Source organism: Haliotis asinina, chromosome 14 (genome assembly GCF_037392515.1).
Source record: "Haliotis asinina isolate JCU_RB_2024 chromosome 14, JCU_Hal_asi_v2, whole genome shotgun sequence".
In the NCBI taxonomy this organism is placed as follows: Eukaryota; Metazoa; Mollusca; class Gastropoda; order Lepetellida; family Haliotidae; genus Haliotis; species Haliotis asinina.
Window position 1 is genome coordinate 40821361 of NC_090293.1, and position 19990 is coordinate 40841350.

General features: G+C 41.4%; 1 protein-coding gene across 1 annotated transcript in view; it reads left to right on the forward strand.

Moving 5' to 3' along the window:
* Positions 1-19990, forward strand: part of LOC137261717 (Bardet-Biedl syndrome 2 protein homolog) — a 29921-nt gene that overhangs the window by 7523 nt on the left and 2408 nt on the right. Inside the window, exons 5-20 of the mRNA XM_067799500.1 lie at positions 410-472; positions 4127-4204; positions 4490-4594; positions 5397-5483; positions 8650-8794; positions 9105-9202; positions 9577-9738; positions 9989-10045; positions 10943-10976; positions 11170-11233; positions 12715-12822; positions 13070-13196; positions 15041-15169; positions 15937-16074; positions 16404-16516; positions 16884-17032. Of these exons, the coding sequence (XP_067655601.1) occupies positions 410-472; positions 4127-4204; positions 4490-4594; positions 5397-5483; positions 8650-8794; positions 9105-9202; positions 9577-9738; positions 9989-10045; positions 10943-10976; positions 11170-11233; positions 12715-12822; positions 13070-13196; positions 15041-15169; positions 15937-16074; positions 16404-16516; positions 16884-17032 (1657 nt within the window). The remainder of the gene's footprint in view (positions 1-409; positions 473-4126; positions 4205-4489; positions 4595-5396; positions 5484-8649; positions 8795-9104; positions 9203-9576; positions 9739-9988; positions 10046-10942; positions 10977-11169; positions 11234-12714; positions 12823-13069; positions 13197-15040; positions 15170-15936; positions 16075-16403; positions 16517-16883; positions 17033-19990) is intronic.

A 19990-nucleotide genomic window follows, 5' to 3' on the forward strand; every position in this document is an offset into this window, starting at 1 on the left:
AATAAAGCAGTGAAAGCTGGTAAAATAAAACTGTAAAAGTGAACACAAAAACTACTGATCGTATGGTTTTCGAACTCCTGGCATGGCATGCATCATATTTAAGACATCTTACCATTGTTAGCACTTCACTTTCTTGGCAGAGAGCTTAGCGGTTACCGTGGCAGCAGGTAATATTTTTTCCAATTGTCACTCTCCCAGGAGGGTGACATGGAAACTTGTCAAACCATCACAGACCAATGAAATTAAATTATTTTACATGAAGGTGAGATAATGTGTTATGTCAGAGGGAGGTTACAACACTACAGCACTGTAGTGTCAAAAGTCTTAGGATAAAGGCAACATGCTTGACGAAAAATGTTGCAGAATATTTGTGTATTTGTATTATTTGTACTTTGTATTCTTGTACTAGGTGACTGGTGACAATGTCTGCTCCCTTGCTATGGTGGACTTCAACAATGATGGACAGAATGAGGTCAGTACATCACCACCACCATATATTGTGTGCAACCACTCACACAGATGAGATTCACTGGGCACACTTACTGGTTGTATTAGGGTTACTTTTCCTTATCCTGACTCATGCTTATTATGCTTGTTCTTTCTTCTGTCTGAACATAGTGGAACACTTGAATCCCTTGAAGTTCCCTTCATTAAAGCGGACGTAAAATCATTACTCACCACAAGTAGCCTTTCCTTAGCCCTTGCATTTTGGTGCACAAGTCAGTCACATGATATGATATCTCAAGCAATGCTCTCTCTGTTGACAGTTGGCAGTGTTTACTCTGTCTACTGACGTAAGTCTAAGACATGAAACACGGGGAGTTATTATGCTAGTTACAGAGATTTGTCAATGATCACCTGAACAACGTTTGTTCTTCTGGATTACCTCAAGCCAGATCTGCTTTGGTGGACACACAGACACAATGTCTGAGGGGGACCTTACCTGACAGAGCCAGACTGCGCAGTTCATTTATCCGTAGATGCATCATTCCAAGGATGAGGCGTTCATCTTGACAACAGAGTAGATTGAGGGAAGTGGTCAAGACAAGATCATTCTCTACACATCGGTCTCCCAGAGATGAAAGTAGTGATCAACACAATACAACACTGGTCAAGTCGTCTCAAAAATGCACACAGACAATTCCAAGGTGGCATTCTACATCAACAAACATTGTCAACAAGGTCACAAAGTTTGTTACAACTCGCATCGACAAACATCGTCAACAAACTGAACATATTTATGAAAGCATGCCACATTCCGGGATCAAGGAAAGTTATAGCAGATGCTCTATCTCAATCACTGTAGGCATGTCCAACAGAATGGATATTACACCAATAAGTGTTCTGGCTCATAATACAGGCATTAGGATCCCCAGTAGTAGACCTGTTTGTGACCATGTTCAACAAACAGATACAGACATTTGTTTCGCCATTACCATATCCCCAAGCCTGGGCAACAGATGCTCTCAGCACATATTGTGGGAGGGACTAAACGCATACAAGTTTCTGCCTCCCGTACTACTACCTCAAGTATTACACAAAATCAAGCAGACAAGATGCCTGCAACTGATTTTGGTCGCACCTTACTGGCCAGCGAGAGTGTGGTTTCCCGATCTCCTACAAGACCTCGGAAACCCAACGCACTTTGAAGACTGGCATAGACCTGTGAAGTCACGGGGTAGAATAGGCCTTCAGCAACCCATGCTTGCCATGAAAGGCGACTGTGCCTGTCGTAAGAGGCGACCAACAGGATTGAGTGGTCAGGCTTGCTGATTTGGTTAACACATGTCATCGGTTCCCAATTGCACATATCAGTGCTCATGTTGTTGGTCACAGGATTGTCTGGTCCAGATTCGATTATTTACAGATCACCGCCATATCGCTGGAATATTGCTGAGTGCGGCATAAAACTAAACTCACTCACTCACACACTCACTGAAGACTCCCGCATGGGATCTCAACTTAGTACAACATCTTACAAGTGACGCTTACAAGCCTCTAGATCAGACATCCATGGACATGCTAACACAAAAAACACTGTTTTTGGTTGATCTAGCAACAGCCTCCCAGATGTCAAAAATACATGTGCTAGATTATACGCGAACATGTTTTGAGAAAACAGCTCATTGAAACAGCGTTCACCAAGGACTCAGATGGGATTTTATTGCTCCACAATCAGCCGTCTAGACAGCCAAACAGACATTTTCACATCCCAGCACTGTCTACAGTACTCGCCCAAACGGCATGCAAGATTTATTCTTGTGTCCAGTCAGAGCATTGAAAATCTACCTGCACCGGACTAAAACAAGGCAACAGAAATTCGAGCACCTTTTTATCTCGATATCAACTGAAACACCCACCGAAGTTTCAATAAGTACTATATTGCTATGGATGAGAACTGTTGTTTTACAAGCATATGAAGCAGCAGGCTTTGCACCACCACAAGCCTCCAACCCACATGAAGTACAAGCCCTAGCCTCAACACTCGCTGTACATGGGAACTGATCGATAACAACTATAATGGATAGCTGCTTTTGGAAATCCGATACAGTATTTGCTAATCAGTATCTTAGAGTTATTGCCACCAAAGGTGTCGCTGGCATTCACCAATTCGGTCCACTCACTGGTTGTAGCACAGCAAGTAACAGTTCTTAAAAGGCGCAGAGAAAATCTCACCCTATTTAAATCATGGGACTTGTCGATGCCAATATACTCCATGGAGTAAAATGGTTGAGAGTCCATGCGCATGTCTCAGAACAGACTAGTATGAATGATGATATCCTGGTACTTGTATGTTATACTTGTACCTGATGAAGGGATTGCATCTTCACTTGACACTTTTGTCAATTGATGAAGTTGCTATAAGATAACTAGTAGGACACTAGTTTGTCTAAAAAGCACACAAAGATGTCATTAATAACTGATGTCAGAAGATGTCATAAAAGTTTTGACAGTTGTGGTCCCTCCCAGAATCAGAACGAAAGTTGAAAGTCTGCAAACCTACAGTTTACAGGATGTAAAATACATGACAACCAGAGAGTCCAGGAAGTGGATGAACCACCACCGATTCTGTCAGATTCTGGCAAGCACGAGAAGCATGAGTCAGGATAAGGAAAAGTATGTAATTTTCTGATTAAAATTGATATTTTATACTTATCCGGACTCATGAGATCAGCCCTCCCATCCTCCCCTCTCATGACACTCTGGATCTTACTGCAAATCCTGGTGTTTGGCTGTTTGATTCAGAGACAGTGACAAGCATGGCCGGTTATGTGACTGATTTGTGCGCCGGTGCACGGGCTAAAGGGAGGCTACTCATGGGTGTCTTGATTTTACATCCTCGTCAGTGAAGGGAACTTCAAGGGATTCAAGTGTTTCACAATGTTCAGATAGAAGAAGGAGACAAGCGTAATAAGCAATAGTCAGGATAAGTGTAAAATATCAATTTTAATCAGAAAATTACATTTTTCATGTAGGACTAGTCATCACATCTTATCTTATTTATTTTATTTTATTCTTCTTTTGGTCAACCTGTGAAGATTAGGGTTAGAACTGATCTTCAGTAACCCATGATTCATGTAAAGGGCAAGTAACAGGACTGGGTGATCAGATTCACTTACTTGGTTGACACGTCATTGTATCCCAACTGCGTTAAATGTCCATCCCAAAATGTTACTTGTAGGGCGTCATCTGTAACACCTGTGCTACAATGTGTGCCAATATTCTTCTCAATTTGTACAATTGTACATTGTACACTTTGTTTGCACCCTTTCCTTGATTTCCCAGTTTATGCAGCTGGAATTGGTTTAATGGATACAACCCCAGTGAAACATGAGGTGATGTCAGCACAGGAATCAGCATGTTTGGTTTGATCAGTAGCATTTGTCGTCATAAACGTGCACCGTGTGAAGCCCATTTCTGGTGTCCCCTGCCGTGATATTGCTGTAACATTGACAACAGTGGCGTAAAACTAAACTCACTCAAAATATATTTGCTACATTTGGTTGTGTTTTGTGATATTTGACACAACCTTTGTTGAATGTGGCCGCTCTGTACTGAAGTTGAGTGTACATGTATCTACTTACCATTTCAGTGTAAATTTCTACATTTTTTCTCTCTTTTTCAGTTGATTGTTGGCTCAGAGGATTTTGATATTCGAGTGTTCCGAGAGGATGAGATTATTGCCGAGATGACAGAAACAGAGGTGCTAGTTATGCAGTCATATATACACAAGATGGATAAATAGAATGGACTTTAAAACAACTTTTGACAGTTTATTTTTAGTTTTTATAAAGTGGGGTATTCATTTTTAACTTAATTTGAAAGAAAATGAACGGGTTCCCTTCAGAGTCGTTTACACTGCATATCACAATAACACATTTTGTCACATGTGAATCAAAATATAATCACATATTTGAAGACTTATTTTATTGCTTATATCCTGCAGCTAGGCCTGATGTTTTTGATAGAAACATTTTGCGTTCCTCAGGCTATAACATCTCTGTGTCCAATGACTGACAGTCGGTTTGGTTATGCTCTGGCTAATGGGACAGTGGGTGTGTATGACCGAACAGCCAGGTACTGGAGGATTAAGGTAGGTACATCCTTGTCTTTGTTTAACATTGTACTTAGCAATACTCAATACTCAAGCTGTCTCACAGCTCATATATAGAGGGGACATGTTAGGCCCAGTTAACTAAGATGGAATGAATGAATGACTCTGATGGTAATATATTGTCTACCAAAACTGAGGAGAAGTGTTTTCTCACGCATATATACTGTCAATGTGGATAATTACAATGTAGATGATAATTTAATGAACAATAAATAACAATACCTGAAGCATAGGTAAAATCAATTTAATGACGGTATGACAGTATCTATAAATAGATCATTCAAACCCATTCCTTTCGTTGGCCCGATGGTTGTGTGGTAGAGCATCTGCCTACAAATCTCAGTTCCAATCTTGCTATGGAAAACATTGGCACTTTGAACTTAACCTTGAACGATAGTTGTCGCTTGATTTCAATCACTCATATATCGTTTGAATGTTGATGTTCATACAGAGTTAGGTTAAGATGATTGCAGAAAGTAAAACCTGGGAAGAGGTCTTACGAATGAAAAGTAAAACCTGTCCTTGCAAAATAAAAACCTCAAATGCAGTTATTCAGGAAATACAAGAGATGACCAAATATATAGTTAGAAACACACTTCAGGTTTATATATTCTGTTAAAAACAGCATTAGACCCAAGTCACTCATAACAGAACAGCAAGATGTAGTGTATGAGCGTAGTGGCTTCACAAGCCTGTGTGATGTGATGCTGGGAGTGGTTGATGTGATGTTGGTGTTTATCAGTCGAACATGATACACAATCCATGTTTGATATGTTTTCAGTCAAAGAACCAGGCGATAGCCATCCACAGCTTTGACCTTGACTCAGATGGAGTCCCAGAACTCATCACTGGCTGGAGCAATGGCAAGGTCAGAACTACAGAAGTGCTGTCATCATAACCTGGTTAACAAAGGGAGATTTAATCATTTAATACATGTCACATTAAGTATTTCTCCATCTATTGATCTCTGAGTGGAATCCTTTTTTCACCTCATTCCAGCTTCCAAAGACACCTCATTGCAGTATATTCCAGCAAGTGATTGGGCCATGTGCATCTTGTCTAATTGGCCTGCTTTGTCAATCATTTCCTTTCAGCCACCTTTGGATGACATTTAGAGAGAAATCTCACTCTGCTACTATTGCCATGACTCTTGTAAACAACTGCCAGATGTAATTGCTGCAAGAACCACTCTGTAGATGATTTCAGCACTTATTTATGCATGTGTGAAAAGCATGATCACAATGGATGAAACAAATCTAGATCTTGAGAACATTTTACACTAAAAAACCCAAGACAGCTGTTTAAAACCTGAAGAAGTCAGCCACTGTGACTCCTACAGCTGTCTCCACAATCAACATGGTTGAAGGCTCAGCTTTCCCCGCCAAGGAAGACTTGACACATGATATGCAGGTACAACAACCACCAAGACAACAACTAGTGACCACTGCTATTTGGCATTTCCATGACCTCAGAGTCATTCACTCACATCATGAAACACATCTAATGAGTATACATAGACTTTTTCAGTCAAACTGACCCAGGAACTGATCCTGTTCAGAGATTGCTGTATAAACCAGGATGGCTGATCAACATTCAGAAGAGGAAACTATTCCCACTGAAGCACTTCAACTCATCAGGGCAATGTTCAACACCATGGTCAACAGGATGTTCATGTGTGTAGCTCAATAGCTACAGACATAAGTGCAGGTGGCACTCAGTTGTTTTGACAAAGGCAAGAAGTCTCAGGCCTTCTCACATCAATCCTAGCTCCAACAGAGAGGCTAAATACAGCGATGATGCTTACAATGTTTTTGTGCGTTTTCCTGCAGAAATTTGACATTTATTGCTGATTATTGAGACATTTGACATTTATTGCTAAATTGAGTAATTGCATAAACTACTATTGTGATTGTAGAGCTTTAACCTCTGGTCAAGTCATACAGGATTGGCCTTCCTATTTTGATATCCGACATGGGATCTAGAAGGGTGCCAGTTGGACATTACACTTATGATCATATGGGAGAGATACATGCACTTGAGGTGATTAGGGTTTAGGCAGATGTTACCATGGTAACCTTCTCTTGGGTTAGACTTTCACCCCATCAATTGCTGCATGCACAGTATTCATGTCTGGGGTTACTTCAGAATAGACTGATTGTTATAGCAGGCCAGGCAGACAAGGTTATGTGACCAAATCAGTTGCTGTGATGTCAGAACAACAATGGTGATAGCTGGAATTTGCCTGGGTGAGGGTTGTTTAAGCAAAAACAGGGCCCACTTGTACAAAACGATCTTAGAGCTACAATTATTGTAAATCCTTAAGATCGCGATCTTAGGCTTCGGCTACAATCGCCATCCACTTGCACAAAGCGATTGTAGGCTAAGATCATTGTAAGTTACAATCAAAACTTACAATTGGTCGGAACCAATTGTAAGGAGCTAAGATCATTGTAGTCAGTAGCAAAATGGCTTCCAAGTTGGTGTCAATTTCACGCAAATAATTAGCTTTGCGTTTGGGGATTGCTTTCATATTGCATAAAACTGTATGATTCGCCTTGACACTTCAGCGACACAGAGAATGCAACATCGATTTAACGTCAGAAATATCGTTATTTGCGGTAGTGAACAACATCATTATCGAGTCGATATCATAGAGTACAATTCTCACCCGGTTCAGTGTTGGGAAAAGTATGAACACCATACCTTTTTGATAAACAAAGAAAGGATAGTAGATCTAACGAAAGGGGTCTGCATGCGATTAGCAGTGGCCATGACCTTTTCAATAACTCAAGGGCAGCTAATTTTAGTTTTTACGCAAGATGGGAGTGGTTTCCCTTTGTAGATTATGCCGTTGCCGTAAAATCTGTCATGCCCAAATACAATGCATGTTCTGTAATGACAGAACAGATACCCACATATTTCTTTTCGGTTAATGATTTTGTCTTAGTTTATCACTGAAATAATCTACAGTTGGATAAAGTACAAAATTATGTTTTTTTCTACTTGTAAAAATTGAATCTGACGAGAGACAAGAGTTTTAATCTATGTATTTTAAATATAATACAAGTATTTTTCAAACGGAAAAATACACTAGCTAGGGTATGTTATTTTTTTTTTAACAAAGCGAAAAAATAATTATCAAGAAACACTCCCACAGTCATGTCACACTTTCATATCTTTACAAATCTAATGGTTGTGGGATATATATGGGATTTTACTCCAAATGACATCGATGCCAAACTATGTTCAACTGACAGTCACTGGCAAATCATGGTACATTTAGGTGTTATGTCATAAGGAAATTTTATTTATGTGTTATCTTTTAATTTCATGATTATTAGGTCAATAACTCAAGACCCAATCTGTTAATGTATTTGTTTGTATTTCAGTATTTGCATATTTCTGTGGTTGCAGTATCACATGTTTAGTTCATAAAAAAATTAGAATGTAGAAAAAATAGAGAATAACCCTTGAGGTACGATTGATTATACATGTTACCTTCTACGTTTTTTTATCGCTTCCTTCAACGTTATCATTTACTTCAAAGATTTGTGGGTTGGGGTTGTTTGGGTTTTTCTTTTGTTTGGTTGGTGTTTTTTTATATTTGTTGTCATGACAAATCTGCAAGGTGCGATTAAAGAAGGAATGTCATCTGTGTACAGTAAACAGTTCCACGTTGTATTTGCGCTGCATGCTATGCGCACTTGAAGACAACTGTAGACAGGAGTCGAGTTTAAGAAATTTCTACGTCCAACGTTGAAGAGTTCGATCTTAATTAAGATCGCGATCTTAAATCCATGATGTCTTAAGATCGTCTTTGTGCAAGTGGATTAGGGCAATTGTATGGTGATTGTAAAGTTGATTGTAGGGGCCTAAGATTGATTGTAACTAAGATTGCTCTGTGCAAGCGGGCCCAGGCCAGAAAGAGTATCCACCCAGGGATCGAAAGGAGGAGAAATGCATATTGTGATACAGGATAAGTGTCCGTAAATAGCAGATGTATTGGAACATTTTCAAGGAACTTTCTGTCTCAGGTTGATGCCCGGAGTGATAGGACAGGGGAGGTAATCTTCAAGGACAACTTCAGCTCCGCAGTGGCTGGCATTGTACAGGGGGATTACAAGATGGACACAATGGCCAACTCAGAGCAGCTTGTCTGTGTGTCTTCAGATGGACAAGGTAGCAACTCTCACTATGTTGGATGTTAGCTTCATGGATGCATTAGATACAACCAATGCTGAGAAACAATACAAATGAAGAAATTCTTTTTTATCATCATTTGTATCTTGAGATTAGCCTTCCTTCAGTTTCATGAGATTTGAGAGTGAATGAGTGTTTAGATTAGGTTTAATACTGCATGTTTAATGACAATGTTACTGTTACATCAAACAGCTTAGTGCAAGTGAGACTTTCCCATGTAGGTTTCTACTATGTCACAGAGCCTGGATGTGATGCAAACTTAGATTGACATGATGATGTGTTTTCTCAGTGCGAGGGTACAATCCAGCTCCGGAAGACATGGGTGGCAACTTGATGGACACAAATATTGAGCAGGACACAATCCGAGAACTGAGTCAGAGGAAACAGGTGATGATTGTGTGATGACTTACTGAGTACAATATCAGTAGTTCTGCCTTGATCACCGCTACAAGAGCTCCCCCTTCCTGAAGAGTGTCATGGGGACTGATGGTTCATAATGATAAAAGAACTTGTGCATGAAAACCTTGCTCAAATATTGTGTGATTGCTTTTGTACACTATAATGTCTCATTCAGTGTGAGATAGGCTTCTATTTATTATTGATATCCTCAAGATTTATAAAATGAGAAATCTGTAGTTTAACAAGTAGATTTAATCTCTGTGAAAGTGCAAAACAACCAGTTTAATATTGTCTGAACTAGATGTGTAACATTATTATTGCAAAACATGCCATTTCAAGAATGGGAATTGATCTTCTTGCAGAATTTGTTGTTGGAGCTGCGTAATTATGATGAGAACATGAAGACTGCAGCACAGGGTGTGACTGCCGCCTCTGCTGCTGCTAGTGCCACCTCCATAGCTAAAGTGGGCAAAGTTGGTGCCAAGATTGGGGAATACGAGAGCTCTCAGATGGGAGTCATTCCGGTAGAGCTTTACTTCATTTTATTGATGACAAATATTAAAACACCGCTTCTTTTAAATAGGACACAACAAATACCTGGAAAATTGCTGATATGGCATAAAGCAATATTCATTCATTCTCTAGGGACAAACTCTTTTGTGTTTCCTTTGGCAATACTTTACAATACTTTGTAACAAAGAACCTATGGTTTACATAGGTTTTGATGACAACTGGTGTGTGCAGACCAACTTTGTTTCTTGTATTTGTGCACAGGCCAACACCCAGCTACAGACAACTCTGGCAGTTTTCACAGGAGAGGAGGGCAAACATGTGAGCAGCTGCTGTAGTGAATAATTACCTTATAATTACTCAAACTGTAAATCATTAAATGTCAAGTAAACTTTGAAACCCTGCCCTTACTCCAGAAATTACCACTGTAACATGTACATTACTTTTCCATATTTTCATCAGGAGAATTGGTTCCCAATAGATATGTTTGCTTTACAGTTGATACCAGATGAAAACCTTTCCAACACAACTTTTACTTTCTATGATCATTACTTTTCCTCCATCCCTACTAATGCTAAAGAGGTCATTGTTGGCACAGGTACTTCAGAAATGTACCCCAGGTACCTTTCTGTATACAGAAGTGCACTCTAACCAAAGTAAATGTACAGAATTGTACTCTGTGACATACCCGGCATCACAATCAGCGCTGAACCGGTTTCTGGAATGTGTACTTTTATTCCTGTCTGTCAGATCTCAGAAAAAATTCAACATGGCAGTGCATGTTCGTCAGGAACAGCAATAAACCTCCTTCGGCTGTTAGTTGTAAAATATCAGCTCTGTTTTCGATTGTGTTAGAACACAAGGCTAATAAAATCTGATGCCCAGAAAGCGCGCAAAGTCAGGCGATCTGGAACAACACCACAAACCAGTTTCTGTTTTGGCTTGAGAAAAGTGGACTCGTCTGCTGTTTATGGTACCGGGTACTTTTCTGTACATTTACTTGGTGAGGGTACATTTCTGCATACAGAAAGGTACCTGGAGTACATTTCTGTAGTACCTGTGCCGACAACGATCCCTCCAGCCCTACTGAGGGAGATAATGAAACCAGCAAGGGAGATAACACTGAATACTTGTGATATAAATAGTTGTCCTTCCCAAGTCATGCTTGATTTCAGGCCTTGTAGTTATTATACATACTTGGTTCATCTACAATTTCAGCCTCATGTTGAGTTGATCATCAGCACAACCAATGGTAAGTTGAACAGACTCCGATTGCTGTAGTTTAGGTGACAATAACCAGAATCTGCATGTTGTGTTCCTGACTGTTGATGTCTTAACTCTTGAAACCTTTTCCAGAGTTTTATCTCCTTTTCTTCTGTATCCTTGACTGGAACATCCACCAGGTTAGTCTGCACCATGTTTGATGACTATCTGTCTCTTCCTAGATACAATCATCAAAGCAGTGCTCATATTTGCTGAGGGAATCTTTGAAGGAGAAAGCCATGTTGTGTAAGTACAGAAGTCTAACACCTCTGATTTACCAGACTTACTGAAGTGCCAAATGAAATTATGAGCTGTCAGCCCAAGTACAATTAAATTTGTTGTGGGAAACTTTGCATGGGTATTTAGATGTTTATGTTGTGTATGTATGATGGCCATGTACACGGGGACATGTCTTAATATAAGGGCTTCTTTCACAAACCATACACATTTATACATTCCTTCATTTACAAGACAAAAATATTGAATGTGCTCCAGAAAACTAATGTATGCATCCATACATTAAAGCAGTGAAATAGCTGCACAGTCATAGAGAATGGAACTGATCTGTAGTCATTCCTGACCTACACAATTTAACACTTGATTGCAGCAAGCAGCATCACATGTTCTTTCAACATTTTTCATTATTTGGAATTTCCCATTCTTTATAAACATGTATGACATCTATAGTCACAAATCACGAATGTACACTACTGATACCTAGTGTGTGTGATAATGCAATGACTGAATGGGTCACATAAAACATAAGAAATATTAGAAGATAGATTAAAGGTCACATGCAACAAAAAAATCAAACATAATTTAAACACATTTATCACTTATTCATGACATATAATATACATTGCTGCTTTTAAAAAAACAAATAAACAAAATTATAAGCGTACAATTGCGATTCAAAAGTGCAATATTTTGTGCTTGGGCTTACTTCCCCCGAAACGAAGCCCTCGGGAGACCGAACCCAGTCACAGTGGGTTGATCTGCACTCAAGTGTAACGACGGCTTCCGATTGGCTGTTTCATTTGCTGATATGCTGAGGGTTCACTGTGTGTACAGAAAGATGATTTGTTTCATGGGCATTTTAGAAGTATAGCCAGTCACAAGAAAGTAAGATTCTTTATGGATAACAACTTCTTTTTGTGTACTTGATGCGTCGTTTCAGTATGGATTCATATACTGTTATCAAACAAAATCACATACACTAAAAGAAGTCGTCATCCATGAAGAATGTATATAGAGATGTTGGGTTTTGAAAATATGTGTTCTCTGAATTTGCGTTTGATCCAATCAAAAATCATGTCAGTAGAGATGGTAAACTACTGCGTGGCTGGAATCTGTCATGACGCAGCGCAGCACAGGTGTTGAAACCAGTTTTCCCCCCAGCGCTGGGGGGAATTTAGTGAAACGTTTGAACTCAGATTTTGCGGGCTTTTTTTTTCATCGCGTTTTTTTTTCAACTTTATAGGTTGAATTGAAATTTTTTATGATTTGTTTCGGTAAGTGCATACCGAAAGGTACCAGAATCTGCAAGGTTGTGTTTTACGTTGCATGTGACCTTTAAGTTACTGTAAGGGGACAGAAAGAGTGGAAAGTCCACACTGTTGTTGTGTCCCTCTCGCTGCACAAGAGTTGTGGCATGTAGCCCGAGGTACACACAGGTAACTATCAAGTACTTAATGTTGTGTTAGAGTAAATGCAGATTTTGTTTTCAGTCATCCGAGCACCAACTGCCTGTCAGGGAATCTCAAGGTCCCCATCATCCCTCCTAAAGACGTACCAGTGGATCTGCACATCAAGGCGCTTGTCGGCTACAAGATCAGGTACTGGTCAGGTTTATATGTATTCCATTTGTCGAAATATATTTCTTATGAAATATGAACTCAGTTATATTTCTCAGTGAATATATAAGGATATAGACATGATACTGTACCCACATTACCATATGTAGGTAACAGTATGGTGGTGGATGAGGGTTTCAGTATTTGTGCATTATTGGTGGACTTGGTTTCAGCGTTGACATCCTGTACATGTTCATAATTTGTAAATTACTATTCCTTCATTTTTCAGCTCCCAGTTCCATGTGTTTGAGTTGAGTCGTCAGCTGCCACGTTTTTCAATGTATGCATTCTGTGAAACATCAGTCCCAGAACCAAAAAGCTTTGTCACCCTCCAAGTGAATGACAGAATACCCAGGGTAGGCCCTTTGCAGACACATCTATGTTGTTATAAGATTTTAATTGAGTTTTGTGACACACTATCTGATAATCAGTATCCTCATAAAAGTGGTATTAGACAAGGATGTCTACTTAGTCCCTTGTTGTTCTTCATATTTCTTAAAGTGTGAACCAGGCCATTCATTAATTAGGGGAGAACAGCATGGCCCAATTAATTAGTGTGCTATTTTTATCTGCATTTTAGAAAGGTCTTTTGGGAGGTCTGTTTTGGAAGTAAACCAGATCATCAGATAAAAATGGTAAAATAAATGAACTTAATTATTTTTCCTTATCCTGATTTATGCTTATTATCTTGTCTCCTCCCTCTATGCAAAGAGCGACTTGAAATCCCTTAAAGTTCCCTTTCCTTGAAGAGGATGCAATATCACACCCACCCACAAGTAGCCTCCCTTTATAGTTTGACATCCTTTTGGTGACATGACCAGCCATGTTTGTCACTCTCTCTGAATATAGCCTGACAAGTGAACTTACAGGGTGAGATTTACTCAGTGTCTTTGTGGAACCTTTAGTTGTTGTGCAACAAGAAGTGGCCCAAACTGATGAATGCCTGGTGGTGGTGATGTCTCTGAGATAGTGGTTGGCAAACACTGTATCAGATGTCCAAAAGCCACCCTCCATTGTGGTTGTGAGTAAGCAGTTTTTATTGAGAGAGAGTCTACATGCCATAGCTCTAAGTTTGTGTTGAATGGAGGTTCGAGAAGGTACTGCTGCTTTGTAGACCCATAATATAACTGCTCTCATCCAAACTGATATACTTCTCTCTTAGACTTCTGTAGGTGTCTCTGTGGATGAAGGGGATGAGGATGAATAGACGCTTGAATTTTCATCCCCTTGTTTTAGTTCTTTGTCCCATTTTCAAGGCCCTGACTGGTCACAAGGATAAGTCCTGTGTATGCTCTGGGCTAAGGACTGTAGAAAATGCTGGGATATGTTCGTTGAGGGGTCAGTGTCAGTGAGTAAAGAATTGTGAAAATCCCGCCAAACCCTAAACTTTAGCCATTGTCTGATTGATTTAGTCTGTTCAGCCATCTGGTGTTTGATCGGATGGTCACAGGTTGCTCAAAGCCTACCTGATGCAACCTCCTACTAGGTTTTGTTAGACTCAGTGGAAGAATGTAACAAATGATACTGAGACTATGTTTACTTACACTGTCCCATTCCCTCATCCCAAATAATGTTTATAACTTGATATAAACTAGAATTATTAACAAAAACATTGCCACACAAGCGAATTTGTTCATAACTGCCTCTATTAACTCAACAGAAATGGGTACCCTGTGGGATAAGTCATGTGACTATTATTCATGTAGCACCTCAGGCAGCTTGGGTTACCTGGGGTAATGATGTCTGTCATGTTGTATGCTCTTAGGGGAGGCCCATCTTTTTGAGGAGTTCAGCTGTAAATATGACTTATTATGTTTATTATTATTATGGCACAAGATGATACATGTCATCAGGAATGATAGGCTGTATGATCAGTCTGAAGCTAACCTTGTGTTGTTACAACTCATGCTGTTGTTCAACTGATAATGTGTTAATTCACTGCAAACATCAACATATGAGGGTACAGCACAACAACACTCCCAAACATTCAAGTAGTAAGCTCTGCACTGAATTTTATAGTAGATCATTAATATGACTTTCCCACCTTGCAAGGACATGAATGTGTGAGGTATTGCATTAGGTATGTGAGTGAGTTCCGACGATCCAATGGTTTTACTTTGGTAGCTGTGTATGTCAAATTCCTCCCTCCAAATGTTTCATGTTACTTTCATGTCTAATATCAAACTATATCTGCTGGCAGTTGCTTATGTGGATCAACCAGAACTTTCTCCTGCATGAAGACTTGACATGTGAGGGCGACCTTGAGGTTGCCTTCATGTGTCTCCGTGGGGGAGGACCACTCTTTATAAGGATGAATCAAACAGGACAGGTTAGTGACCTACATGAGACAGAGGACCACTCTTCATAAGGATGAATCAAACAAGACAGGTGAGTGACCTACATGAGACAGAGGACCACTCTTTATAAGGATGAATCAAACAGGACAGGTTAGTGACCTACATGAGACAGAGGACCACTCTTCATAAGGATGAATCAAACAAGACAGGTGAGTGACCTACATGAGACAGAGGACCACTCTTCATAAGGATGAATCAAACAAGACAGGTGAGTGACCTACATGAGTCAGAGGACCACTCCTCATAAGGATGAATCGAACAGGACAGGTGAGTGACCTACATGAGACAGAGGACTGGTCTTGATGAGAATATATCAGACAGGACAGGTGAGTGACCTACATGAGACAGAGGACTAGTCATGATAAGAATGAATCAGACAGGACAGGTGAGTGACCTACATGAGACAGAGGACTATTCGTGATAAATATGAATCAGACAGGACAGGATACTCATAAATATGAACATTTGTTGTCCTTTCCCATTTACCAGTATTCAATAACTTGTGTATGCATCACTCTACCGATAGAAATAAATGAAACAGACATAAAATGTTCTCAAAAGGTATGAATTAGTTTCAGTCAGCTGTGTTGTATCTCAGTATAGGCATTTGTGTGTTGATGTTGGATGTCAGTGAGTTTGCAACCCAGATTTCTTTTCTGTTCATATGGAGTGAAATATGTAAGATGAAACCATTGATGAAGCTGTGATAGATTTGAGACAAGTGATGATGATGTTGCAGATAGTGATAAAGACAGACAACATGGACCTTGCTGGTGACATCATCCAGGCCCTAGCCGTCTTCCTCAACCTGGAGGACCTCATGTCCACAGCAGACTTCCCTGTTGAGATGGACAAACTGGAGCAGATTCTCAAGAAGGTACTCAAACACTCATTCCCACTTATCTGTTTGTCATTAAGGCTCTGAAGGAAATCACAGTTTACATAACATCTGTAGAGATATTCTCTGAAGGTCAACGTTACATCAGCAGCGTTACCCAGACTTTTTGACAGCAGGTGCCTAGGTTATCACTACACAGCTCAACTTGATCCATATATTTTAAATGATGTTTTTCTGAAACTGCATTTTTAAGTAGAGATTCTACAGTCAGCTGTGATTGTTGTTGATGATATTTAGAAAGAAGACAATTGCTGGAATTATGTAACAACCACGTTTGCTGTAGTTCAGTTTCTCGTCTTGCCTCCCAGGTTAATGAGTACCACTCCGTGAGACAGAAGCTGACGGCAGAGATGGCCGATCACTCCAACCTTATCCGGAGCATGGTGGTCAGGGCAGAAGACTCTCGCATTATGGGAGACATGTAAGACCTTCACATCTGACCACTACTGGATTTGTTAGATGTTGTTTATTGGTTCATATACACACTGAGACTGGTAAAAATGATAAAATGAATGATCAAACCTGAGTGTTTGATAGACTGTTATAGAGAATACCAGTAGGAATTAGCAATTAGCTAATCTGCATTATAAGTGTTTTTTGTTGTACTTTCATTAGTGGGTTTTTTTAACTTCTAAAGGCTTACTGTCAGACCCTATGTGCATTTAATTTTGTTGTTGTGTTCAGAGTGCAAAACAGCAGACTTGTTTTGCAAGCCAGTGGGTGTTTTGCAGTGATCAGAGTGCAGTGCATTAGACTTTGTGGCAAACCTTTGTATGTTTATGTACCAGGAAGAGCATGAAGAAAGGCTATATGGAGCTGTTTGATCTGAACCGGGACTTGATTAGTGGCTACAAGATCCGCTGCAGCAATCACCAGGAGCTTGTGTCCTGTCTGAAACAGGTCAACCAGATCATACAGAAGGCTGGGAGATTGAGAGGTAAGAGGCTGCCCAATACATAGGGCCACAATGAAGGCAGTTCCAAGGCTTCTTATCTGCTGGATTGTTGGGCCACCATGTAGTCAGTTCCAAGGGTGCTTCTTAACTGCTGGATTGTTAGGCCACCATTAAGGCAGTTCCAAGGGTGCTTCTTAACTGCTGGATTGTTAGGCCACCATTAAGGCAGTTCCAAGAGTGTTTCTTAACTGCTGGATTGTTGGCCACAATGAAGGCAGTTCCAAGGGTGCTCCTTATCTGCTGGATTGTTGGGCCACCATGAAGGCAGTTCCAAGGGTGTTTCTTAACTGCTGGATAGTAGGGCCACCATGAAGGCAGTTCCAAGGATGCTCCTTATCTGCTGGATAGTAGGGCCACCATGTAGGCAGGTCTGAGGGTGCTTATTTACTGCTGGATTGTTGGGCCACCATGAAGGCAGTTCCAAGAGTGTTTCTTAACTGCTGGATAGTAGGGCCACCATGAAGGCAGTTCCAAGGGTGCTCCTTATCTGCTGGATTGTTGAGCCACCATGTAGGCAGTTCCAAGGGTGTTTCTTAACTGCTGAATTGTTGGGCCACAATGAAGGCAGTTCCAAGGATGCTCCTTATCTGCTGGATAGTAGGGCCACCATGTAGTCAGTTCCAAGGGTGTTTCTTATCTGCTGGGTTGGGCCACCATGAAGGCAGTTCCAAGGGTGTTTCTTATCTGCTGGATGGTAGGGCCACCATGTAGTCAGTTCCAAGGGTGCTCCTTATCTGCTGGATTGTTGAGCCACGATGAAGGCAGTTCCAAGGGTGTTTCTTAACTGCTGAATTATTGGGCCACCATGAAGGCAGTTCCAAGGATGCTCCTTATCCGCTGGATAGCAGGGCCACCATGTAGGCAGGTCTGAGGGTGCTCCTTATCTGCTGGATTGTTGAACTACCATGAAGGCAGGTTCAAGGGTGCTCCTCATCTGCTGGATTGTTGAGCCACGATGAAGGCAGTTCCAAGGGTGTTTCTTAACTGCTGAATTGTTGGCCACTGTTAAGGCAGTTCCAAGAGTGTTTCTTACCTGCTGGATTGTTGGGCCACCATGTTGGCAGTTCCAAGCGTGCTCCTTATCTGCTGGATAGTAGGGCCACCATGAAGGCAGTTCCAAGGGTGCTCCTTATCTGCTAGATTGTTGAGCCACGATGAAGTCAGTTCCAAGGGTGCTCCGTATCTGCTGGATACTTGGGCCACCATGTAGGCTGTTCCAAGGGTGCTTCTTGCCTGCTGGATTGTTGGGCCACCATGAAGGCAGTTACAAAGGGTACTTCTTGCCTGCTGGATTGTTGGGCCACCATGTAGGCAGTTCCAAGGGTGCTTCTTAACTGCTGGATGGTTGGGCCACCATGAAGGCAGTTACAAAGGGTGCTTCTTGCCTGCTGGATTGTTGGGCCACCGCGAAGGCAGTTCCAAGGATACTGCTTATCTGCTGGATAGTAGGGCTACCATGTAGGCAGGTCTGAGGGTTCTTATTTACTGCTGGATTGTTAGGCCACAGTGAAGGCAGTTCCAAGTGTGTTTCTTATCTGCTGGATTGTTGGACCACCATGAAGGCAGTTCCAAGGGTGCTCCTTATCTGCTGGATTGTTGAACCACCATGAAGGCAGTTCCAAGGGTGCTCCTTATCTGCTGGATTGTTGAGCCACCATGAAGGCAGGTTCAAGGATGCTCGTTATCTGCTGGATGGTAGAGCCACAATGAAGGCAGTTCCAAAGGTGTTTCTTAACTGCTGGATTGTTGGGCCACCATGAAGGCAGTTCCAAGGGTGTGTCTTAACTGCTGGATTGTTGGGCCACCATGAAGGCAGTTCCAAGGGTGTTTTTTAACTGCTGGATTGTTGGGCCACCATGAAGGCAGTTCCAAGCGTGTTCCTTATCTGCTGGATAGTAGGGCCACCATGTAGGCAGGTCTGAGGGTGCTTATTTACTGCTGGATTGTTGGGCCATGATGAAGGCAGTTCCAAGGGTGTTTCTTATCTGCTGGATTGTTGGGCCACCATGTAGGCAGTTCCAAGGATGCTTCTTGCCTGCTGGATTGTTGGGCCACCATGTAGGCAGTTCCAAGCGTGTTCCTGATCTGCTGGATAGTAGACCCACCATGTAGGCAGGTCTGAGGGTGCTTATTTACTGCTGGACTGTCGGGCCACAGTGAAGGCAGTTCCAAGGGTGCTCCTTATCTGCTGGATTGTTGAGCCACGATGACGGCAGTTCCAAGGGTGTTTCTTGCCTGCTGGATTTTTGGGCCACTGTTAAGGCAGTTCCAAGGGTGTTTCTTAACTGCTGGATTGTTGGGCCACCATGAAGGCAGTTCCAAGCGTGCTCCTTATCTGCTGGATAGTGGGGCCACCATGAAGGCAATTCCAAGGATGCTCCTTATCTGCTGGATTGTTGAGCCACAATGAAGTCAGTTCCAAGGGTGTTTCTTAACTGCTGGATTGTTGGGCCACCATGAAGGCAGTTCCAAAGGTGTTTCTTAACTGCTGGATTGTTGGGCCACCATGAAGGCAGTTCCAAGGGTGCTCCGTATCTGCTGGATTGTTGAGCCACCATGAAGGCAGTTCCAAGGGTGCTCCTTATCTGCTGGATAGTAGAGCCACAATGAAGGCAGTTCCAAGAGCGTTTCTTATCTGCTGGATTGTTGGGCCACCATGTAGGCAGTTCCAAGGGTGCTCCTTATCCGCTGTAGGCAGGTCTGTGGGTGCTTATTTACTGCTGGATTGTTGGGCCACAATGAAGGCAGTTCCAAGGGTGTTTCTTAACTGCTGGATTGTTAGACCACCATGAAGGCAGTTCCAAGGGCGTTTCTTAACTGCTGGATTGTTGGGCCACCATAAAGGCAGTTCCAAGAGTGCTCCTTATCTGCTGGATTGTTTGACCACCATGTAGGCAGGTTCACGGGTGCTCCTTGTCTGCTAGATAGTAGAGCCACAAT